This window comes from Microtus pennsylvanicus, chromosome 6 (assembly GCF_037038515.1).
Source record: "Microtus pennsylvanicus isolate mMicPen1 chromosome 6, mMicPen1.hap1, whole genome shotgun sequence".
Classification (NCBI taxonomy): Eukaryota; Metazoa; Chordata; class Mammalia; order Rodentia; family Cricetidae; genus Microtus; species Microtus pennsylvanicus.
The window spans coordinates 86,712,246-86,737,636 of NC_134584.1; the positions used below are offsets into that span (position 1 = coordinate 86,712,246).

The 25,391-nt window shown below is 50.6% G+C and overlaps 1 protein-coding gene across 10 annotated transcripts in view; it reads left to right on the forward strand.

Annotated features, from left to right (window-relative positions):
• Positions 1 to 25,391, forward strand: part of LOC142852178 (voltage-dependent P/Q-type calcium channel subunit alpha-1A) — a 273,933-nt gene that overhangs the window by 124,961 nt on the left and 123,581 nt on the right. For all 10 annotated transcript variants that reach the window (XM_075976692.1, XM_075976686.1, XM_075976687.1 and 7 more), the window contains 2 exons: positions 17,392 to 17,483; positions 21,910 to 22,062. In XM_075976692.1, coding sequence (XP_075832807.1) covers positions 17,392 to 17,483; positions 21,910 to 22,062 — 245 coding nt within the window. The remainder of the gene's footprint in view (positions 1 to 17,391; positions 17,484 to 21,909; positions 22,063 to 25,391) is intronic.

Consider the following 25,391-nt stretch of genomic DNA (forward strand, 5'->3'; position numbering starts at 1 on the left):
CAGCTGCCTCTGCTTGGGTGAGAAACAGCAGGGAACTGTACAGAAGGCAAGGCTTATGTAGAGCTTCTTGGGGAGGGGGGGTGGAGCTTTTGAGAGTGGAGATTTTCAGGGTGGGGATTGGTGGGACTTCAAGTCTGGAGCTTGAGCTTTTTACTCTGTAGGGCAGGGGCAGGGTCCAACTGTTAGGACTGTTGAGTGCTCTGTGGGTGGAACCTGGCAGCTGGAAGTCGTCAAGAGAGGGACTTTGGCCACTGTGTGCCTCGGGGGGCTTTACACTTAATGATTATGGGCTCCATACAGTGACTCACCTGTTATCCCAGCACTGGAGAGGCTAAGGCAGTAGGATGGCTGTGAATCTGGAGCCAACATGAGATGCAGGAGCCTTATCAGAGAGAGAGAGAGAGAGAACCAATCCAGGCTGCAATGGGGATCAGTTGGCAGAGTCCTGGGTGCCGTCCCCAGCAACACCAATGCACTAGGCACGTGGTGTACACCTGTAGTCCCAGCATTGCAAAAGTGGAGCCAGGCAGGGCATTCTCAACTGTGTATTGAGCTAAAGCCTAGCCTGGGTTACATGAGATCCTGTCTCAAGAAAAGCCACCCATGTCCCCTGAAAGCAGACACATTTTGTCCAAAGAGTACTGAGGAAACACAGTCAACAACCGCACTCAGTCTGCCTGAGTTTTGTGTCCTCTCTGTGGGCTGTTGCCCTCAACGTGGAGCAGCATGCCCTTTGGGTGTGCTAAGTGCCAGGTGTCCCTGGATTCCCGACCGGTGCTGGGGCAAGGTGTGGGTTGTTGAAGATAGTAGACACCCGACACTGCCCCAGGTGGCTAGGACACCGGATTTATGCAGAAAACAGTGACGGGCTTTGCTTGTGTGCTCTCCTATGCTGTGTGTGTCCTGCAGACATGTGTTTATGTCTGGAGAGAAGAAGATGGCAAGGAAACAAACGCACTGAAGGTCAGCAGGGACCAGACAGTGCCTGGAGAGTGTTGACTCTGTCCTGAAACATAGGGGAGCCCCCAGAAAGACCGGGGCCAAAATCTGCAAAGTCAGGATTGTGTTCAAAGCCCTCGTCTTGTCAAACTCTTGTAAGCCTTAAAATGTGTGTGTATGTGTAAAACCCAGAGTGTTCCAGAGTGTTTCAAAAGAAGCACTGTGTTCAAATCAACCTTGACCACGTGACGTTTCAGTCAGTGATGGGGTTTCCATATGATGGGACCCGTCCCGTGAGAGTGTTGACGCTACTCAGATATTCCTACCTGGCTGGGGTGAGGGTTCAGCGACAAAGCTTTCCTTGAATGTGAAAGGCCCAGGTTCCACCCCCAGTGCCAGGGGGAGGAAAGGGAAGGAGGTGAGAAGATGGTGCTGCAGTTGCTAGGGAGGCTGAGGCAGGAGGATTGCAAGTCTTGGGAGTTAGTGAGATCTTGTCTCAAAATACAAAGTATGAAAAGGACTGGGAGCTGGATTTGGTGGCATACGTCTGTAATTCCAGAACTAGGAGGCAGAGGCAGGAAGATCTCTGCTCGAGGAGCCTGGGATACATGAGACCGACAAAATGAGAGGCAGAAGCTGAGGTGTGGCTCTGTGGTAGAGCTCCTGCCTAGCTCGCACAGGCCCTGAACTCAATTCTTAGTATTGCAAGAATCAGCTTTTTTTTACCCAGTGACTCCTTAGTCCTCGTCACTCATGGCTTGCATGTTTGTGGTGACACTGGTGTATCCGAGCCACACTGTTCATACACTGTCACTTAGCACCGGTAATAACCGACTCTGCTTCTGGTTTGCACGACTTCCCGTCAGCATCACAGAATGCTCGAGATAACCAAGATTTGAAGAAGAGAGGTTTATCTGAGTTCACAGTTTTGGAAGTTTCTCTGGTGAGAAAGGAGGTCCTGGAAGGTGGAGTAAGATCAGGCTCCTCACAGCGACTGGGAAGGGGGGCAAAGGGAAGGAGAGGACCTTGAGAGACAGGAAGAGGAAGAGGTGGCATCGGGCAATTCCCAGTGACCGCACCTCCCAATACCGTCAACATGCAGATCGGCCCTTCCGCTTGGTGAGATCCCAGCCCTAGCCATCAACTTCCCTGCTCTTTGGCCAGATGTAGGATCGTTGTGAATGGAAACGTAGACGGGAAAATGCCGTGGTGCTGGTGGGCAGGGCCAGCCTCCTGGAGGAAGATCCTTACAGTGTACAGGGACTCAGAATTCACACCACCTCCCGTCGTCCTGCATCGTCTGCAGTTGAGCCCGCTTACGTGCATGGGCGACGCCTCTGCCAGTTCAACCACCAGAAGTTAAAAGTTTCATCAGCATAAGTCATAGCTGTGGCCGGGTGGTGGTGGCACACGCCTTTAATCTCAGCACTCAGGAGGCAGAGACAGGCAGATCTCTGTGAGTTCAAGGCCAGCCTGGTCTACAGAGTTAGTTCCAGGACAGGTTCCAGAGCTACTGAGGAACCCTGTCTCTTAAAAACAAAAGAAAAACAAAGAAAAAAACCTTGGCTCTGGCCCCAGCAAGATGGCTCCTTGGGTAAAAGCATTTGTTGCCAAACCTAATGGTCTGAGTTCATTTTTTGGGACGTAAATGGTGGAAGGAGAGAACCAACTCCTGCAAGGTGTCCTGTGACATGTACGTACATGCGTGCATGCGTGTGTGTGTGTGTGTGTGTGTGTGTGTGTGTGTGTGTGTGTAGGCACCACCTACTGCCTGTCTGGAGTGTAAGCCCATCTCTGAGCCTCCTCAGGGCTCAATGGGGCATATCTCGCTGCCACACCCTTCTCAGGGACAGGGGTGAGAGGGAGCTTGTTTGTCCTCTGCTCTAACGTCTCATGTGTGATCCGTCTTCATCTGTAGCTCTTGCACCTGTGTTTTCACTCTCCCCGAATTCTCCCAGAATCCACTGGGCCAGGCTTCAGATGCAGCCTGTCTTTGAGTGCTACCATTTTTGTTAGGTTTTGTAGTTCTGATAGTCCAACCACCAGAGCACTGTCTCTGAGCTACACTCCCAGGCCGGAGCACTGTCTCTGAGCTATACCCAACCCTCTTCTTTTTTCTCTGAAACAAGTAGGATTTCACCAAGTCACCCAGGTTGGCCTTGAACTCATTCTTGCTCAATCAGCCTTTGAACTTGGGATCCTCCTGTCTCCAATTCCCAAATACGAGTAGCTGAGATTGTGGGCCTGGACCACCAGTCCTAGCTCAGGGACCATGTGATCTTCAGCCTGACCCTGAAGGGCCTTCACTTCCAGGGTAGTCTCCCACCTAGTGGTCAGTTCCTGCTAACCACATGGCAATGACTCCCCACAGAACAGGACCATCGTGTGTGAATTTAAAGGGGGTTGTGGGGCCTTGTGGGGAGACGTGAGAGTTGCTTGTTTGGGGTGCAGGAATAATGCTTGAAGTAAGCAGGAAGAGAGAATGCTGAAGTAACCATGAAAGGCTGGGACAAGTGAGAATGCTGTGCTCAGCGAGCCTTTGGCTAACAGGCCTAGAGGGAAGGGCTGGAGAACTATTTTTTGCTAACCCAAGAGCTAACGCATCTCGCGCTGACAGTGCTTCTCGGGCCGAGTTGCACACCTCACTTCTTCCCCTCCCCGCTCTCTGATCTGCGCTCTGCTGACTCACTCTGTGGAGCTGGAAGGAGGAGGAAGCCAGACTGGCTCATTGACCGTTTGTTTTCCTCCTCTCTTTAGTGACTCAGCTGTGATTCACGTTTTAATTAATTGGGGAGGGGGCCTGCTGGGTCCGAAGGCAGGCCACCCAATCTCACCTTACCCTATAGGGTACAAGAATCAGACCTGAAGAAGTGGGTGCCCTGAATGTACCTGAATCCCAAGCTCTCCTGATTCTGGGTCCCCACTGGGACTCCAAGAACCGGGGCGAGTGAATCTGAGCCCAGAGCTGCAGTTTGGAAAGTTAGTCTGAGGTCAGGATAGAACCAGGCCGGAGCTCTCCTGGGACAGCTAAGGATCACGGGAAGGTGCTGTCATTTCCTGGGCAGCTCTTTGGCTAGCAGCTAGGGCCCTCTTCAGGCCTCAGGCCTCTGGTGGAAACATGTCAGAGCCAATCACAGGCAGCTTTGCTCAGAGAAAGAGAAAAGTCACTTTTGGCAGCCTCCTGGATCTGCTCAGCACTTTTCCTGAGCAATCAAGTATAAGCCTCCTTCCTTATACCAAAAGGAATGCTTTTTATATCTTTCTCAGTCCTCCCTAGAAGGAAACTGAGGCTGGGTTTCCAGGGGAGACAATTAAGAAATAATTGGGAGGGAAAGGCCTGGGGAGATGGCTCATTTGGTAATGTGCTTGCTGAATAACCATGGGGATCTGAGTTCCAGCTTGCCCATATGTAGGTGACCATGTGTGTGGGTGTGCGTGTGAGCGTGTGTGCAACCTTACATATGCACACTTGCCAGCGCACACAGGTCTGGAGGGTCCTCAGGCTTGGCCCCCTTTCCCACAGAGCCCATTGCTTTGTAACGGATGGGTCACATTCCACTGTGCGTAGAAAACACATTTCCAGAAGGAATGTTCTAGATTCACAGCAGTTCTCTTCTTACCGAGGTAGGCCCAGGCTTCTTCGTCATTTTGGCTTCTCATCTCCAGCCCACAGCTCCCAACTCCCTGTCCCTCTGTGGAAGATACAGGCATAAGGAAGGAGAAGTATTTCTGTCTGTTCTGAACAGAAAACAGTCCACGAGACACCCCACCATGCCGCCAGCAATGCCAGCTGAGCTTGCAGGAAGTGGTGGAAGGCCTGGCCTCTGGCCAGGTCCTCCCTGAGGCGCCCACTGTACACCTCAGCCACTTCTCAGGGGGAGTTGAGTTCTCAGGTTCCCCACAGAAAATGAGCCAGTCTGTAGGAGAGCTGCATCTACTGAGGAAAGGGATTTTTCATTTTTGTTGCATTTATTTCCCGTGTGTGTATGTGTGTGTGTGTGTGCATATGTGTGTGCATGTACTTCCATCCGTACTTGTGTCCAGAGGTCAGAGGACAACTTGTAGGAGTTGCTTCTCTTTCTACCATCTGGGTCCTGGGCATTGCACTCGGGTCACCAGGCTGGGCAGCAAGAGCACTTACCTGCTGGGCCACCATGCCAGCCCAGGAAGGGCTTTAGTATAGACACCTGTGCACATGTAGAAAAGGACAGTTGTACACCTGGAGGGTGTTTTGGTGGCCTTTGATGTTACATTGTTGAAAGAATTTAAAATATCCTAGTGTCCTATTTGCATCTAGGGAGTTCCTCTTGAGTAATGATGTTTGTGAGGGCCAGTGGCTAAGACCACTCAGTAGAATCATACATCAAAGAATTCCCAGGGGCTTTGGATTAGTCAGGGCTCTCTAGAGGAACAGAACTTAGAGAATGGGTGTGTGTGTGTGTGTGTGTGTGTGTGTGTGTGTGTGTAGAAGGGGATTTATCAGAATAGTTTACAGGCTGTGGTCCAGCTAATCCAACAATGTCTGTCAATGAAGGGAAGGTCCAAGAGTCCAGTAGCTGTTCAGTCCATGAGGCTGGGTGTCTCAGCTGGTCTTCAGTATATGCTGGAGTCCCGAAGAAGTAGGCTCTAATGCAGTGAAGGAAGGAATGGATTTGCTACTGACAGTGAGAACAAGCAGGCAGAGAAAGCAAGCTTCCTTCTTCCATGTCCTTATATAGGATGGCAGCAGAAGCTGTGGCCCAGACTAGAGGTGGGTCTTCCCACCTCAAAAGATCTGGATTAAATATTTGTCTTCCCACCTCAAAGATCTGCATCAGAGGGGGATCTCTCCACTTCAAATGATTTAATTAATAAAAAAAAACCCTTCACAGTTGTGCCCAGTCATTTCTAGATTTTAGTTAATTCCAGATGTAGTCAAGTTGACAACCAAGAGCAGCCATCACAGGCTGCCTCCTACCCATAGGTCAAGGCACATGTCTTCACTCTGACATGGTTCTCATGTATGAGTGTGTGTGTGTTCATGTTCATTTTTAATTATATATGTGTGTTTGGTAACACGCATGTGAAGGCAGGGGCCTGTGGAGGCCAGAAGAGGACATCGAAGACTCTAGATCAGGAGTTGCAGACGATTGTGAGTTGATATACCGGTGGTGGGAGCCCAACTCCAGTCCTCTGCAGGAGCAGTGAGCACTCTTAGCCTCTGATCCGTCTCTCCAGCCCTGAACATGGCTATTAATCTCCTGGTGAGATTCTCAGAAATGTAGCCGTTTACAGGTGAAAAGAGAGCAAAGGTCACTACATGTGCTTTATCCGTAAGCAGGGTTCCTGTTGCTCTAACTTATTTGAGAAAGAGGACCTGGGTCGCAGCTCCATTGAGAGTGTGCTGGTGAGGGCCTGGCTTCCATGCCCAGCTTAACAGAGAAGCCTGGCATTGCAGAGTTCATCTCTATCCCCTGGGGAGTCGCCCTGGCTAGCTGGTCTAGCCAGTCACTGAGTGTGTGTGTGTGGCGGTCATGGAGCTTGGCTTCGAGCACCTTTATCCTCTGGGCCTTGTTGTATCAGGGTGTTGGTTCCCCCCACCCTTTTATTCGGGGCAATTTCTAGAGACAAGAGATTCTTCAGTTCACAGTTGGGAAATCCCAAGGGCGGGATATACATCAGGTGGGCTGGGCCTCCCTAACAACTCTGCATGCTTGGGTTGCATCATAGCAAGGGTGTGGGTGGGAAGAGATTGTATGCAGACAGGGGACAAGAGAAATTACTGGTCTTGCTGTGTTATACAGTCCTCTTGGAAAAATTAAGGACTGTCCAATAAGAACTATGACCTCCCACTAGGCTCTGCCTTTTAAAGGTCCCTTCACCTCCCGTATCTCATCCCTAATGTGTGGGTATTTGTGAGGCAGACTTCATGGGACCATGGCCTACATGATAGACTGTGAGAAGGAACTGCTATGAGGCCTCCACTGTATTCAGGGAGGAAACAAAAGCTAAGACCAGGAGGTGCAGGACAACGAGCCTGGGGGCCACAGGGACTGTTTTCTTCCATGAGGACAGCTTCTCTCCACACCTGCTGCACCTCTGACCACCCTTAGCTACGTCAGAACCTCTGCAGCAACCAGGCTCTCCCCACGTATGTGGTTAACTGTTGTTGGGCACAGTGACGGACACAGCTTTCTTTCCACTTCCTGGGGACTGTGTTCTACTTCTTCCTCTGTTCTGTAGTGTTGTCTGTTTTACTCTTGGGGGCCCACTACCCAGCTCCCAAATAAATCACACACAGAGGTTTATTCTTAGATATGAATGCCCGACCTTACCTTAACTTGTTTCTAGCCAGCTTTTCTTAAATAATCCCGTCTACCCTTTGTCTCTGGCCCTTTTCCTTTTCTTACTTCTGAATATCTTATTTTCACTCTGACTTCATGGCTGGCTGGGTGGCTGGCCCCTGATGTCCTCCTCTTCCAGAGTTCTCCTTCTGTTTGTCCTCTCTGCCCCCCAGCCCCGCCTATCCTTGCTCCTGCCTCGCTATTGGCCAGTTAGCTCTTTATTAGACCATCAGGTGTTTTAGACAGGCAAAGTAGCACAGCTTTACAGAGTTAAACAAATGCAACACAAACAAAAGTAACACAGCTTAAAATAATATTCCCCAACAGTTCTGTCCCAGAGCAGGCCACACAGGCTTTCTCCTACTCTGGAAAAGGCCACAGCGGGCAGGCGTCCCCCTCTCTCTGCACAGCATCCCCTCAGATGGCATCTTCACTGAATGTAATAGTTGGAGTTACCCATGGCTGGCATAAGGTCTGTGGGAGGGTACACACACCCTGAAAACACTTCCATCCTACAGAACGGACTTGAGTGTCTGGAACTAGCCCCCTCAGGATACCAAGGAAGAATTGTACTTAGAAGTTCATGAGAGGAGCTGAAGAGATGGCTCCATGGTTAAGAAATATACTGCCTCTGTAGAGGATGCCAGCTCTGTTAGAGTTCCGCTCCCAGCGCCAGTGGCAGGCAGCTCACAGCCATCTGTAACTCCAGCTCCAGAGGATCCAGTGCCCTCTTCTGGCCGCCAACAGTGTTAGACATATGTGGCATACACACACACACACACACACACACACACACACACACACACACACACACAAATAATGCAATACTGTATACTATACAATAAAATAAAACTTTAAAACAAAACAAACAAAAAGAATTCCATGAGAGAGCTGGGTGTGGCAGCACACACCTATAATCCCAGCACTCGGAAGGCAAGGCAGAGATGGAGAGTCTTGGGTTCAGCCTGGTTTCAACAATAACCAAAAGAGAGAGAGAGACAGAGAGAGAGAAGGAGGAGGAGCAGGAGGAGTGAGCATTGCATCAAAACCCATCTGAACTGTGTATCAGCTTTGTGAGTTGGATTTGACCTCTCTGTCTTTAAACTAGAGCAAATGACTGAACTTGTCTTATAGGGTCATCTTGGAGGCTGGTCTGTAGTTCAATACATGTTAGCTACAAATTCAATTTATTCATTTTGTTTTCCAAGACATGGTTTCTCTGTGTAGTTTTGACAGCCCTGAGCTCACTCTGTAGACCAGGCTGGCCTCAAACTCACAGAGATCCATTTGCCTCTGCCTCCTTATTGCTGGAATTAAAGGCGTGGCCACCATTGCCTTGCTCAGTTTATTTTTTTTTAGCCTCATGTTGGAGTACATATATCTTAGAGGTACAGCGTGGACGGCTTTATGTGCCTGGATCAGGACACATAATGTCTGCCGTTTCCAGATCCCCAGCCCACTCCATGCCTTTTTCTGTCTCTCTGATGTCATCCTGACACCCAGCAGGCAGCACACAGGTTGGGCTTGGTTTTGAACTCAGAGCTCAGGGATCAAACAGTTGTCCATTGACCTTGTATGTGAGACAGCCGTCCCTGCCATCGGCACCTGTCATCCCTTCTCAGGCTGTGGGAACCAGACGACCTGCCTGTACATATCACCACTGTGGGCATCTGGGGACTTGGCCCAGTGTGGGCTATAGCAGAGAAGGCTGCTGTGTTCAGTGACCTGTGACCACAGTGCACCCTCCTAGGGAACCCCAAGGGGAGGAATGCGGGGTCATGGGTTGCAGGACAGTTGCTTCCAGAAACTGACTGATTTTCCTAAGCAGTCAGGTCAGCTTAGACCCCCCACCACCACCACACACACACACACTAGCCGTGACTTGGCTTTTGTTCTGCTCTCGGGAGGGTTTTGTTCCATTTGTCTTCTTGTCATTGGTATTTTGTTTTGCTTTGACACAGAGTCTCAGGGAACCCAGGCTAGCCTTGAACTTGCTCCTCAGGTCATCCCTTCAGCCGCACCCCTCAGGTACCGTCCACCTCTTCTGAGACATTCTCAGTGGCCTCAAACGTCTTGAATCTTCGACTGGCCATCCAGCGTGCTACTCAGTGGCCTCCTCGCCCTGTCGATCCCAGTGCTGGGATCCCGGGCACACACCATCACCCCTGGCTTTCTAGCTGTGTGCGGGGATGCAAAATCAAGTCCTCTTGCTTTTGTGGGAAGCACTTCCTCATCGAAGCTATTCCCCAGAACTTGTTTTTTTCTTTCTCAGTCTGGTTTTCATTATGTAATTAAGGCTTGGTTTGAATTTACAAATCCTCCCGCCTTAGCCTAGAGGGCTGGGATTACAGGGTGCAACACTGCATGGTGGGCTGTTTCAATTTTTACAAGGATGGAAGACACTTGTATGTGTTTGTGAGCTGCTGCACTGACTTGGCCGTGTAGGATGAGGGATGGTGAGCATCCCGTTTCCGTGGACATCACTGTGTGCGTGTCAAATATCTATGAATATAGTCGTCCATTTCTTTCTCTTTTCCCTTTTTTGGGGGTTATGTGCTTGAGACCGGGGCTCCCTCTGCAGCTCATGCCTGATGAGAGTTCCTGTTGCCCTCACTCAGTGTCTCCTTTGGTGAGGACCACGGGCACTACACTCAACACCTATCCCTCTCATTGAGAGTTTCCTCCACACCGCATCCCCTTTGGGTTTCTGGTCCCTATTGATTCTGTCCTGTGTGTGTAAAGAACCAACCCCATACCTGCCTGCTCACAACACTGTCTCCCTCCTCCCCTCTTACCAGACTCCCCGACCCCTGTGACCCTACGCGCTTCACCCTCACTTTGCAATCTAGGAAACCCCAGCTGCCTCTCGACCCCTGCCCCTTCTTAAGAAAACCCCGTAGCCTGAGAGGCCACAGAAACAAGACCTTTGGTTCACCTCGCTAATTTAAAAGATGAAGGGAGAGAAGTGCTCCCTGCTCATGGGTGCAGTGCTCAGGGGAAGGTGGGTAAGGCAGAGGAGCCGGGACAGAGCCTCATGGCACAGGGAATCTCAAAAGTACAAGCTCTGAACCCGAGTAGTGACACAGCCCTGTCATCCCACCCCTTGGGAGGCTGAGGCTGGAGCCTTGTGAGTGCACACCCTGTGTGTCTTTGGGATAATGACTTAGTCTCTCTGTGCCTCGGTTGCTTCATCCATTGTATGGAGAGAGTCACCGCTAGGAGGCTGTTACAGGTTCTGAGTGACCCCACTTTTATCGATCATTTGGATAGCAATTGGCACGAGTTTAGAGGGAGAAGCACTGGCTAGATTGGTGGGGATACTGACAGGGTGTTAAGAGGGAGCTCACACACCCACATCACAGCACACTTTTATATTGGCCCACGGGCTTGGATGTAAAGGAATGATGGGCTGTGAGGTGACTCTGGCTAAAGACACTTGCCACCTTTATTGGGGACCTGGGTTCATGGGCTGCGAGGTGACTCTGGCTAAAGACACTTGACACCTTTATTGGGGACCTGGGTTCATGGGCTGCGAGGTGACTGTGGCTAAAGACACTTGCCACCTTTATTGGGGACCTGGGTTCAGTCCCCAGGTCCCACCTGATGGAAGGAGAAAAACACTCCCAAAATTTGTCTTCTAATCCCAATACACACAAGTGACCCATGCATATGCACAAGTACACATCAGACACATACACTCCCTAATCATAAAATGAGGCTTTAATACAATTCAAAACTCAGCCCTTCATTTGCCGCAGCTCCAGTACTCACTGCGACACAGTTGTCCCTCCACATCCACTCCAGGACCCTGCGATGCTGGGATCCTTCCTAGGCCATTCTGGAGTGCCCTTATAGAACTGTGCACATCCTCCCTCAGATGTCCAGGCAGCCTTAGAGGAGGCCCAACACCTGTGTCACCTCATCACCCAGGTTATATGCATGCCTTCATGCTTTGTAAAATAGTTCTCAACCCCAGGTGAGGAGAGCGGCGACGTGAAACCGGGGATGCAGAAGATCCACTGTGCTCGGTGGCTTTGGGTCCAGGCCCCCTCTCCAGGAGCTGAGGGGCACTGTGGCCACATGGCCCTCTGCAGAGCATGCTCAGGGACTCCCAGTGTCCATGAAGGGTCTACCCTTCAAGCTTGACAAAGATACCTGCAAGGCCCAAGCCCAGTGAGAGCCCCAGACATTCTGTCCATCAGCTCCTCCTAGACGGCATCTTAAATGTGGTTCTGGATGGAACCAGTCAGTGGCACATGACAGCTAACTTCATTCTGGGCATATCAGTTACAAATATATGCTGTCAGAGGGCAGCACGTGATTGTGCAAGGACACATTCCGGCAAGACCAAATTAAACTCAACATTGATTGCCTAACAAGACAGAAATATAAAAATAGAGTAGGAAGGGCTAAGAGCACGGCTCAGCAGCAGAGGGCCAGGCTTGTCTCCACCAGTGAGTGTGGGGCGTGGCTCAGCAATAGAGGGCCAGCCTTGTCTCCACCAGTGAGAGCCTGGGGCATGGCTCAGCAGCAGAGGACCAGCCTAGAGTCCTCAGTGAGGGGCTGTGGCTGTGGCCTGTATGGATTCCATCCTCCCAGTACTGCAAAAACTAATAACCTTAAAAACTTGACTAGGGGCTGACATGTAAAAGACACTTGGGTGAGTGCCCTGTTCAGACACAAGGTGAAGCTGCTCTCTGAGCCCTTCTGCCTGATTAGTGTGACTCTGAAGGTTTTAGTAAAAGGATCTCCAAGACAGTCCTCCCGAGAGGAGAAAAGGCCAGGTGTCCCCCATCCACCTGCACCACTACAGTCTGCTCCCTGAGGGGAAACACAAGGGAGAAAGAAGTTCAGGCTGAAGGCTCAGAAACCCAAGGCCAGTTGGCTCTCCACGCACAAGGTGACACTCTTGCTGGCTTCATCCTCACAGGACAGGGTGCAGAGTTCCTCTTCACCTGAGTTCTCTTTTGACATGGTCTCACTGTGTAGCCTTGGCTGGCCTAGAACTCATGGATCACCAGCCGTGGTCCCCCAAATGCTGGTATTAAATGTGTGTTTCACGCACCCCATTCGCTGTTGAACTCTTCGTGAGCACCTCTCTTTCTGTCCATTGAAGTGCTTTCTTCCTGGCTTAAGCCCCATTCCAGGGAAGAGTCGGGTCCCTCAGGCATATTGGAGGAGCCCGTGGGTCCTCCGAGTACCAGCAAGTGGATTTGTCCAACTCAGGAGCAGCCGGACAACCCCATGAGTGGGAAACAGCCATGCTCCCAGGCTTCACCTCCAGTGCTGGGACTGAGTCTAGGAAGCAGGTGCCTCGTGTCAGCTGGGGTGGGGAGCCATAAAAGCTCTCCTTAGCTCCACGACTTTCCACACTTACTCCGTTTTGCCCCATTTCTCAGCCGACACCCTCACTGCCCACTCCACGCTCCAACCCCAAGACCTTGTCACGTGCTCCTTGCCTCATTCACACGTGTATGGTAATTGCCGCCTCTCATCATACTTACTGATGGGGCTGAGGACATGGCGTACAAGCATGAGGTCTGGAGTTCAGATTCCCAGAGCTCATGCGAATGCCAGATGTACCAGCTCTGTCTGGTGAAGAGACCATGTGATAGTAAATAATGTGGAAGCGAGATGCACGATGACCTCACCCTCTGGCCTCCCCTGCATGCACACCACATGCAGGGGGGAGATGGAAGTACACACTTGCATCCCACTTCCGACCAGCAGAGAAGAGCTGCAACCTGATGGGAGCAAATTCCAAAAGAACCTGGCCACAAATAAGAGATTGAACAAGGCCAGAATGAGGGAGGGCACATTCCAGAGATTGTTCCATCTATAGATGAAGTACTGTCACCATCTCCATTTTACTCAGGGAAACTGAGGCACCAAGAGCTGAGGTGGGCTTCCCAAGGCCACACAACGCGTGTTCAGAAGGATTTGGATTCGGACCCTCTGAGCCCTTCATTGCAGAAAGTGGAGGCTGCTTGGTTGTGGGTTTGGGTCTATGCTCAGCCACACCTGTAGAGGTTTTCCTACTCCTGCTCTTTCCTCGCTGTTGGGATTTTCTTAGTTCCCCTATGACCAAGAGCCGTTCCTTTTCCACCACACCTGTCTCCTCGGGGGCACTCGGTTGCCTGTCACCCTTCTGCGTGTCATGCTGTACCACTCACCTACCAGATATTGAGGAAGCGTGCGGTACCGCGGGCACTGCCAGAGGAAAGGTGACTGTCCTCTTAGGGCTGGCACCGAGGAAGTGACTATCAGAAGCAGTGCATGGACACACATCTGAATTTGGACCAGAAGGATTTGAAGTGCAGCTCAGTGAAGGAGAAGAGAGGCTAGGGAGTCACACTGTCCCTGATGCCTGAACGAGAAGACATTTGGGGGAGTACTAAGTGAGGGCAGCAAGGGCACAGCCCAGAGAGCGCTCATGACTATGGTAGGGTTTCGATTTTCTTGCAAGTTTCATGAAAGCTACTGGGAATTTTTGTTTGTTTGGTTGGTTAGCTGTATTGTTTTGTTTTTTGTTTTTTAAGGCAGAATCTCACTAAGCAGATCAGCCTGGAACTTACAGAGATCCACCTGCCTCTGCCTCCTGAATGCTGGGATTAAAGGTGAGGTCACAGTGCCTGGCACTACTGGAGGCTTTTAAGTTAGGTATTTCTGACTCAACATGCCCACCCTGAGTCCTGATACCCTGCGAACCTTCTCCTTCCGAGCTCTCCCCATCTCTGTTGGCACCAGCTCTTTGACCCACACCTAACCCTGGAGTCACCTTAGTGCCCCCTTTCCCACACAATGCTTACTTCCTCGTTGGATGCAAGGGGCAGCGGGTGATGCCACTCCTCCCCTCCACCAGCCTCTCCGCTCAGTTGTTCACTGTGGGCTCTAGGCTGCTCCCTGAAAGCCTGGTAGCTAAGTTTCTGTTGACCAAACAAATGAGTGTCTTTTCCTTCCCACCATGACCCCTTCCTCATGCAAATAGTCCCTTGAGGTTCAAGCTCTGTGAGGTGGGGACCTGAGCTGTCTACACCTGTGGTTCTGAGTTTGAGTTTCTTCTTGGTGTGACTCAGATCTCCGTACACTGATTTCTGTGAGTCTTGGCATCCTCCTCTGTCAAATGGGACGTGAGCGGCTGCCGGCCTCGGATGCAGGCCGGATGCAGCGCACCCAGGCAAGCTCCCTGGTGCATAGCGTTAATGGCAGCTATATATAACCCAAGGCCTCCTTTGTACTCCCACCGCCTCTGTCCTACTTCTAGCCCTCATTACGCCGGCCGGTCTCACAGCTCTTTCCTAACTCAAGCTTCATTGCCACCAATCTGTCCTCTCAGGTGTCAAGCTTGTCCTCCCCTTGCCAGCCCTAATCATGTCCCTCCTCTGTTCCACAGCCTTCCGTGACTCCCAGTGTTGCCTCCAGCTAAGGCCTCACAGTGAGCACATTCGGGGCGGCCTGTAGCCTGAGTGTTTATGCCTGTGCCCTGGACTTGAGCTCCTCGGCGCTGTGCCACAGAGGAACTTGAACCTGTGCTGTGTCCCTGGATCAGTTTCATACCCGGCATCAGCCCTGCCCGTGCCCAGCTCTCTTCACCATGCCCGCCACTCCCAAGCTCTGACCTTGCCCCACCCTGCTATTTATTTGTTTTAGTCCTAGGGTAGCCTTGAACTCCTTTTGTGTCTTGTTTAGGGAGGCTGGGGCAGAAACGAGACTGGGAGTGGGTGGGGGTGGGGCCAGTGGTTCGGGGCTTTGAGGATCCTGAGGAAGACTTCAGCTTTTGCTGTGGAAGGTGGGAGCAGGCAGGAGATGTGACTGCCGCAGTGGCTTGTGCTCGTGGTCTCAACACCCGGGAGGCTGAAGCAGAAAGACCGCAGGTTTAAAGCCCATGCAGTTTGAGTACAAAGTGAGAACGTCACAAAGAGCCGAGAGCTGGAGGTGTGTCTCAATGGCAGGGCACTTGCTCCACACGGCTGGGCCTTGGCTCCCGGCCTCAGCACTACAAATGATAGTAAGTAATAATAATTTAGAGATGGGGAATGTGGCTCAAAGGCAGTGTTTGTAGCTGAGAATGGTGGTTCACACCAATTTTTATGTTGTTCTTTTGGTTTGGTTTGGTTTGGCTTTTTGAGACAGAGTTTCTTAGTAGCCATGGAGCCAAGTCCTGGAACTCACTCTGTAGACCAGGCTGGCCTTGAACTCACAGAGATCCTCATGCCTCTTCCACCCAAGTGCTGGGATTAAAGGTGTGCGCCACCACTGCCCAGCTGGTGGTTCACACCAGTTATCCCAGCACTCAAGAAGTTGAGGCAGGAGAATTGCCCCACTTCGAGGACCAACATGGGCTACAAAATGAGAAATTGACTAAAAACAAGATCTGGGTGTAGTGGTGCTTGCCCTTAACATCAGTGTGTCCAATGCAGCAGAAGGGAAGAGATCTTGTCTCAAACGAGGGCGGAGGCAAGGATCCACGTCTAAGGTTGTCCACTGACCTCCACAAGTGGCCCGTGGCACATGTGTGCCCATACACACGCTCCACAGGGGGATTTGTGCAGGTTTGGCATAAATACCACAGCACTTCATAGAAGGAATGTGATCTCCCGTGTTTCAGGATGGGGCTGGGTCATTCTGGAAGCATCTGCTGTGGATGACAGAGACTGGTTGGTCTTTGCATAGAAGATAACTATATTGTAGTATTAATTTCACCTGTTTCATTTTATTTGTTTAATATAGAAAAGTTAAAATTCCCTCTGCAATGCTGGATTCTGCTGGGCAGTGCTGGTCTGTTCTCTCCTCCCTCCACTTGGGGTGAAAGTCAGGGTCTTGTGGATGTTAGACGGACACTCTGCCACTGAGCCCCACCCCTATCCCTCACTGGGAAATGCTAGGCAGGAGCTCTACCCTGAGCTACACTAATCCCTCACTGGAGAGTCTAGGCAGGGGCTGTACCACTGAGCCGCGCCCCAAGCCGAGCCTGGAAAAGAACACTGAGCTGACCCATCCCACCCCAGATAAAGAGCAGTCACCTGCGCTGATGTAAATACCACACTTCCCTTCCAACACTCTCCCCAGGCCCAGCGTGACTTTCTCTCAGCACGCCTCTCCTCGGTACACAGCACTCTGACATTTGATGTGTTTACTGGGTTCTCTCAGCTTCCTCCACACACGGAGACCCATAACTCCTTTGCACACACTGAGCAACAGCTTCTGTCTACACAGAAAGAGGAAAGTGGGGCCCAGAAATAGAATGGTGCCTGTCAGAGGAAGTCTGAAGAAGTCCAAAGAAAACTGCATGGTCATAATCCCAGCAGTCAGGCGTCTTTGACATCAGAAGTGCACAGCCAAGGCCAGCCCAAGCTATTTGATAAGACACTGTCTTCAAAAAATGTGTGTGTGTGTGTGTGTGTGTGCATGCGTGCGTGTGTATGTGTGTGTGTGTATGTATGTGATGGTGGTGGTGGTGGTATGTGTGTTTATACATGGCATGACGGCTCATGCTTGCAATTCCTCTGGAAGGCAGAGGCAGGAGGATTTCTGTCAGTTAAAGGACAGCCTGGTGGGCTACGTAATAAGAATGCTATATTTCAATACTCTGTCTTAAGTATATGTATATTTGCTGCACATGGTGGTTCATGCCTCTACTCCTGACACTTTGGAGGCAGAAGCAGGAGGATCTCTATGAGTCTGAGGCCGGTCTGGTCTACATGGTTAGTTCCAGGCCAGCCAAAGCTATACATTGAGACAGTGTCTTAATTGTGTGTGTGTGTGTGTGTGTGCGTGCGGGCACATGCAGACACACTTTTGTGATTATCATATATACACCAAGCATGTCGTGAACAGGGTGTCTCTTGCTGCCTCTGCGCTGCTATGTACCCCAGGCTAGCCAGCCCATGAGCAGCTTGGGATTAGAGGTATTTCGCCCTCCCCACGGGTACACATAGGCATCTCACACACAGAAAGACAAAGTCACCACTCATTCTGTAAGACAGGAACCATTACTGTCACGTGACAGGCAATGGAACTGACCTGCTGATGTCCAGTCACCAGCTGGGGACCTCATAGCGCCGTACACCTGCCCATCCACCTACCGCTGTCCCTCGCTTTCCTGTCTTACTGTTGTTTTCTCCTGCAGCATCTTGGCCACCGTCGGGACGGAGTTTGATCTACGGACACTGAGGGCGGTTCGTGTGCTGCGGCCACTCAAGCTGGTGTCTGGAATCCCAAGTGCGTGAGTCTCCATTCTTCTAGAAGGGTCTGCTTGGGGGCCCTCACTCCCATTTGGGCAGGCTGCCCCCTCAGGGGCTTCCCGGGAGTCAGGTCGAGGTTGTCTCTGGAAACAAACCAGAGCCTCATGCCTTTATTGAACACCCACAATCTCCCAGGAGTGTCTTCCGCACATTGTTCCTTCAGCACCCATAACCTATGGTATAAACTCTGCCAGTGTCTCTGTTTCATAGGGCGGAAACGTAGGCACAGGTGTCTGAATAGTTAGATCAGGGTCACATGAAAAAGAAGGGACTGTGTGAGAGTTAGCAAGTGGAACTCCATGCCTGGGTGGTGACCCCGTGGTGGTGACTGTTGGCATTCACTGCCTATGAATGGAGCGCTGCAGAAAGAGCCTCCAGTGCACTCACTTGGTCATCCACCCGCTTGGTGGATGCCCATTGCACAGATGAGAAGAGCAAGGCTCGGGGGAGTCCTCGACGGGGGTCTGTACACATCCCGCACGCTTGTTCTCCACGGATGTCTGGGCTTCACCACATGGAGAGGGTGCTGCAGTGCAGGCTCAGGATTCAGTCGAGGGCGATTTCTGCCCCACGGTCTCACATGATAGAAATCAGAAAGCATCTACCCTGGGCCGCTGGGGATGGTTCAGTTGGTAGAATGCTTACCACGCAGGCATGAAGATCTGAGCTCGGTCACAAAGCAGCCTTGTGGAAAAGCCGGGTGTGGTGGAGCCCTCTGTAATTGTAGCCCTGAGAATGTGGAGGCAGAGGTTCCCTAGAGCTCATGGCCAGGCGAGTGCTAGGTTTGGTGAGATTTAAGGCACACACTTGATGTTGACCTCTGCCCCCACGTACATGTGTGTGCACACACATAGGTGAGTAAGTGCTACGCTGTTCCAGGCAGTTCCATGCGTCCAGTAGTTTGAACTCTGTTTCTTTCCAGAACAGTCTATGGATTAGGCTCTGCTACCATCACTGTGCTCAGTGTGATGGCCTCACTGACCAGAGTCACTCACACCCAGATTTAAAGAGGTTTCTCTGCTGACCACCAGCGTGTTCCGTCTATAGGAAAAGATGCCCACAGCCAGGGTCTGGGTGCCCAGCCGGCTCCTGGGTCCTGTTAGATCAAAAGCAGATGACAAGCAGTACTAGCAAGAGGCCCTGGTGACTGGGGTGAGCCAGGTATTTGCTGGTGTTTGTCAGCTTTCTGTCACACGGTGCCTGCGATGAAGGAGGGAACAAGAAGGTGAAGGCACCTGCCAATATGAGCTTCATTCCCGTGACCCATGTGGAAGGAGAGCCCCAACTCCTGCAGGTCACCCTGTGACCCGTACGTGTTCACTGTGGTGCGTGAACTCATGAGATAGATAGGTGATAAATAGATAGATAGATAGATAGATAGATAGATAGATAGATAGATAGATGACGGATGGATAGATAGATGATAGATGGATGGATAATAGATGATGATAGATAGATGATAGGTAGATAGATAAATAAATAGATAGACAGATGAATGGATAGATAGATGAATGGATAGATAGATAGATGAATAGATAGATAGATAGATAGATAGATAGATAGATAGATAGATAGATAGATAGATAGATGACGGATGGATAGATAGATGATAGATGGATGGATAATAGATGATGATAGATAGATGATAGGTAGATAGATAAATAAATAGATAGACAGATGAATGGATAGATAGATGAATGGATAGATAGATAGATGAATAGATAGATAGATAGATAGATAGATAGATAGATAGATAGATAGATAGATAGATAGATAGATAGATTATGGAGAGAGAGAAAGAGTTAAAGAGAGAGAGAGAGATGTTAAAAGGGAGGGCACTGGCTGTTCTCGCAGAGGACCCAGGTTCAATTCCCAACACCCGCCTGTCAGCTTACAGTTGTCTGTACCTCCAGTCCCTCTCCTGTCCTCCACAGACACTGTCCCTGATACACCCACAAACATGCAAAATCCATAAAATAAAAGCAATTGAAAACAATTTTAAAAAAACACAAAGAAGAATGGTTTGGTTTTTGTTCCAGTCAGGAGGTTCTAAGCCTTAGTCTTACCCCCTTCCTTTGGGCTTGCGGCCCCACAGCACATTAGTGAGCCCACATAGTCAGTGGCTTACCCCATGGCAGCCAGAAAACCAAAAGCCTTACACACAGTGATGACATCCTTCCATGAAGCCCCACCCCTTAAAGTTCTACACCCAAGCTACCCACAGGGTGGGAACTAGACTTTAGCCAATGGCCTTTGGGTGGGAGAGTGTTGTAACTATAACAGAACACCCACAATAATCAACTTAGAAGAAAGAAAGGTTTGCCTGTGTCAGGATTGGTTTCAGCCTGTGTTCTGTCTGCCCAGTTGTGTTAGGCCTGTGGTAAAGCCACCCGTCATGGTGGGAATACCAGGCAGAGCCAAACCACTCACCTGGGGTTGGAGAGGTGACTCAGGGATTGAGAGTACTAGCTGCTCTTACAGAGGACTTGAATTCAGTTCCCAGCACCCCTGTCTGGTGGCAACTCCAGGTCCAGGTGTCCTCTTCTGGCTTCTCACTCACAAATACAAACACAGATAAACATAAAAATACATCTTTAGACGAGATGGCTGAGCAGTTAGGAGCCCTGGCTGCTCTTCCAGATGATGACGGTTCAACTCAGCAGCCCCATAGAGACTCATAATTGTCTTTAACTCCATTTCCAGAGTATTCTGTACCTTCTTCTGGCCTCTGTGGGCACCAGGCACACAGATGGTGCACCAACATGCCTACAAACCAAGCACTCATACACATAAAATAAATCACTTAAAATTAAAAAAATAAAAGCACTTACCTGTATCGAACAGAGGGAAAGGGCCCTCACTCAATCTGCCCTGTGTCTGTGGGCCCCACACTCACCGTCAGCCAACTGTGGTTGAACATCCCTAGTGAACAACCTCGTCTACTGAGCCCATCTTCCTCGCCATCATTCCTGAGCAGCACAATCTAACAACTGCTTACACAGCGCTAATGTTATATTAGGGATTAACAGTTAGGTAGAAGTTGGGTGTAGTGATCCCAGCACTCGGGTGGCAGAGGCAGACAGATCTCTGTGAGTTCCAGGACAGCCAGGGCTGTTACACAGAGATGCCCTGTCTCAAAACAAACAGTTATCTCAATATTATTGACACAAGAGGATGCATGTGGAGTATGCACATAGCATCCACTTTCAGGTATAGACTTGGTGTCTGCAGATACTGCCATCCGTGGGGAACCTCCTAGAGGTCCAGACAGCACAGAGACTGCAGTCAGGATCTGACCTGCTTTGCAGGGAAGTTACAAGTCTTATTCTGCTCCCTTCTAGCTTGCAAAGAGGGAGAAGAGAGGAAAGGAAAGAAATTGTTCTCACTTTCCTTGGCTTTTAAAATTGTAAAATAGCTCAGTGGAAAAGGGCTTGTCAGACAAGCCTGGTGACCCAAGTTCAACCCCCAAGATCCGCAGAAGAGAACTGAGTCCACAGAGTTGTCCTCTGACCTTCACAAACAATTACAATAATTAATTAAATCTCTTAAAAGTTTGAACTCATGGGGCTTTTCACATGGGATGAAACTTGGAGCATTTTCAGTTTAACTCCTTCCTGTCTCTCAAAAAAAAAGCCATTCAAATAAATTAATTAATTAAAAAAACCATCCCTAAAGCTGCTGCTGAACCAATCCACCAATGTGGGTGCAAAAGCTCATGAGGCAGGAGGGGGGACTCTTGAGGACAAGGGCTTGCCTGGGCCCCCATCGGATACTCTCTCCATCCAAATCTTCGACACCCGGTGACATCTAGCTGCCCATGCTCCCCCCATGTGTCACATGACCCCACATTCAGTATTATCCTTCTCAGTTGACTTACCTGGAGCACAGAAACTTGTGTGGTAGTGAAGAACATCAGGCTCGGTGTGAACCCTGACTCTGCTGTTCCTCAGACCTCACTGAGCCTCAGTTCCCAGCCTGTAAAACGGAGGTGATTTTTAGCCTGCAGCTGCCTCCGCAGGTCAGGGCTACAACTGAGGAGATAATGGGGAATCTGATCCTTGGAGCTGAGAGTTGGGGTGCTGGCTACAGGCCCTGCAAGGCTGCTGGTAACCAAAGGAAGCTGGGATGAAGGGGACAGGTGACCCCTCTCTTGGCTTGGGGCCATTTAGGGAAACAGCACCCCCTTGTGGAGGGAAGCTACTAAGCGTCCCAGAAAATGACTTAGAAAGTCCTGGTTAGCTGCCCTTGGGTCCTGAAGCTCTTCAAAGAGCACAGTCTAGATCATAAACACTGAGGCCTTTCTTAGAGGGAGGGGTGACCACCTACCTCTTCGTCAACCCCACTCTGGGCTCCATGGGAGGCACGTGGGGTGCTCGCTCACTGGCTGGTCTCTGTCTCCCCAGGTTTACAAGTCGTCCTGAAGTCAATCATGAAGGCGATGATCCCTCTGCTGCAGATCGGCCTACTCCTGTTTTTTGCAATCCTTATTTTTGCAATCATAGGGTTAGAATTTTATATGGGAAAATTTCATACCACCTGCTTTGAAGAGGGGACAGGTAGGTCTATACTGTGGGATGTGAGGTCTTTCTCAGGAGACAAAGCTCCAGAAAGGACAGGCAGGGGCAGTGGTTTCGCCGGCCCTGGAAGCGGGGACTCTGCAGCAATCGGCCTGCTTACAGTTCACCAGAGAGAAGGCTGTGTGTGTGACTGGGGGCCGAGATCTCGTTGAACATGCATGAGGCCCTGGGTGCATCCCCAGCATGGCTACAGTGATGGGCTTGAGGGGACCCCTAGCAGGCAAGTGGTTTGCTAGGATGTGACCCCTGACGCACCCCTGGGAGACACGGAAAGACAGGCTTAGGGTGTGCTCTTGAGCAGTTTTCCCTGTGAGCTCAGGCAAATGCTGTAGCGTCTGGAAACAGCAGGAGTATATCTCACCACGGAAATGGAGGGCAGGGCTAGATAACAGAGTACGAACAATGGAGGGTCCTTCCCTGCTCCTTCAGAACCCAGCACCTGAATCCCCGCCTATAATAGGATCCTGTTTCATCCAGTCAGAACCCAGCACCCAGCAGGTGCTGCCCGCCCAAGGCTCCTTCATGCTTTAGCTAACCATTGGGAGACTGAGTCCAGAGGGAGCTGCGGTGTGATTTGGGCCCACAGAGGTCAGCATGGGGGTGCACTCGGGGCTCAGTTCTGACCAGCAATGTGGAAGGCACATGCTGCATTCACATTTGGAGGTGCAGGCCCTTCCAGATGCATTTCCAGCTCAATCCTAGACTCCCCAAACTTGAGCTGCCTGAATGCCCCAGAACCAAGGAGACTCAAACAAAAGGGGGTACCTGTGTTTCAGTACTTGGACCACCTGCCCCAGAGCAGGCAATCTGGGTTTCCATAGCCAGAGTAAGAGGAAACTCATGGGCAAAGAGGTGTGGGGCCTTGTTGGGAAAGGCAGCCAAGGAAGCGTGGTGTGTGCAGAAGTGGTCTCGTACCAGCTGCACCAACTGACCCCAGCAGATCCACAGAGGATGGTGTCCTGGCCAGGTCCCCACTGGGAAGGTTGTTCTAGAAGCTGGGACTTTGCTTCTTCTTTCTCCTGCTTCTTCTCCCCTGGGCTTGTGAAGTTTGCTCGATACAGAATGGCCTAATTATTTCTTTCTCCAATGAAGAAGGTGTTAATTGAAGCGGATCTATTTCTGCACCTGGTCTCACCCAGGCGGAAGACACAGAAAGTGTCTCTCAGCCCCAAACAGAAAAACCCTAACTTAGGACCTAGGGGCTTAGGCTGTGGGATGTGTCCGGGGTGTTTTTGTTTTTGTTTTGTTTTCCCATCCAGGACTGGCTGGCTGGGGTCCCAGTGGGGTTGTGGGGGGACTAATGTAGGTGGAGCCATGGAGGGCAGCAGCCTGGATTCGGGAGGCGATCCAGAGAGCTCCCAATTAAGACTGTGATGTGTGAGTAAGAGACAGATATACACAGACGCCCCGGCAGCAGGCTAATTTTAAAATATATTTATAGCTGAATTTCTCCGACTCCGGATGGCTGTGTTTCTCGACTCAACCCGGGGAGTGCTTGGCGTCGACGACTAAGTTTGAGGGGGCTGGGGTCGAGCACACCTCTGGATGATGTTGCTAAAGATAGGTGGTTCCCAGCCACAGGCTCGGGGAGCCCACTTCCTGTCACCCACTGCCATCCCACACGTTCACAGACTCCAAGACAAAGCGAAATGCTTCCTGTTTTCTAAGAGTTCCCAGAATCCTGGATGAACCAGACCCTGAATCGCACACATTCTAGGCAAGGAGGCTGATGTGCAGTTGTCTCCGTGCTGCCCACTCACGGGAAAGTTGGGGGACTTTCCAGAGGCCTGAGGAAGTGGGGACACCAGAATTAACCAGGTGATCCCAGGGGGTTTCACGTGAACCGGATTTGGACTGGAAGTGGGGCAGAGATACACAGGTGATCTTCCCGGGGGCCCCTGTGGAACCCTGAGCCTTAAGCTTCAATGGTTTTGCTTTCCCGTCTCCTCACTGTGTGTGAGTCCATTGTGGGAGCAGCCTAGATATCAAAACTGCAAGCAAGGCCTTTGGCTGCCTTTGTTTACCTCCCACTGTGCTGGGTTTTTGTTTTGTTTTTTTGGTTGGTTTTGGTCTTTGTCTTGCTTTAAGACAATCAATCTCACTGTATAGCCCAGGCTAGCCTGAAAGCAGTCATCTTCCAACATCCTGTGTGCTGGGGTCACAGGTGTGAGCCCTCTTTGCCCCTGACATGTTCTTTACTGTTGACAGGATGTCTCCATGTAGCAGGGGACTACTTTCGGTCCCCTTCCCTGCATGGCAGTTGGAGTGGGTTCAGTAAAGCCAGCTGCACACAGAAAACGGATGTCTGTTGAAAGGAACTTGATTTTTATACTCTTGGCTGTTAGTTTTCTTTTCAAACATGTCATCTTTTGTTCTCGAGCCTTCTCAAGCCAGCCGTCCTAGCTTTGGGGAAGTTGAGGCAGGAGGATTTCCAAGAGTACGCAGTGAGTTTGTGGCCAGGTTGAGCCAGGTGTCCAGCCCCTCCCCATTCACTTCAATGCCAAAGAATTTGTATGCCATGTTCTGCCTGTTAAATAGTATCCTCTGACACTCCTGACATGTCACAATGTATCTCCTCGTACTGGGGGAGAAAGCTCTTGTTCTGTTCCTACCCTCAGGTGAGGGTAGGATCTATGTGTACCTGTTCCTCACCCCAGAACCCGTGCATGTCGTGAAGAAAAGCAGTCAGCGAGGCTCTAGAAGTCTCCCAGATGACATGCGTTCCATGGTGCCCTGATCTGACCGTGCTGTGGATCATAGAACACATTCCGGTAGCTAGTGACTACGTAGACCGCAGCATAGAATGCCGGCTCACAGGGCTGCCAATCAAGCCCAGAAAGAAAGTGCCACAGCATTTGGAAACCAAGAGGCATGCTTCTTGTTTGCGGGTGAAACTATCTGATGTTGGGGAATCTAGCGAGGGGTCTGAGTGTGTGTGGGTGATGGACGTGAGCAAGGCTGCCCCGGAGTCACTCGATGTGGCAACCAGTGACACCAATGATAAACACATGGGAAAACGCCTCTCTTTTTTTCTTCCCCTCTCCCTCGTTTATTTTTCCAGAGAAATATGTATTAGTTACCCACAGGTCAAGGGTCAAAGGAGAAATAGTAATGGAAATTGAGGACTGTCTTAGAGTTTCAGTTACTGTGACAAGACACCATGACCATGGCGATTCTTATAAATAAAACTTTTGGGTTTTTTTTTGGGGGGGGTTGAGATGGGATTTCTCTGTAGCTTTGGAGCCTGTCCTGGAACTAGCTCTTGTAGACCAGGCAGGCCTCAAATTCTCAGAGATCTGCCTGTTCCT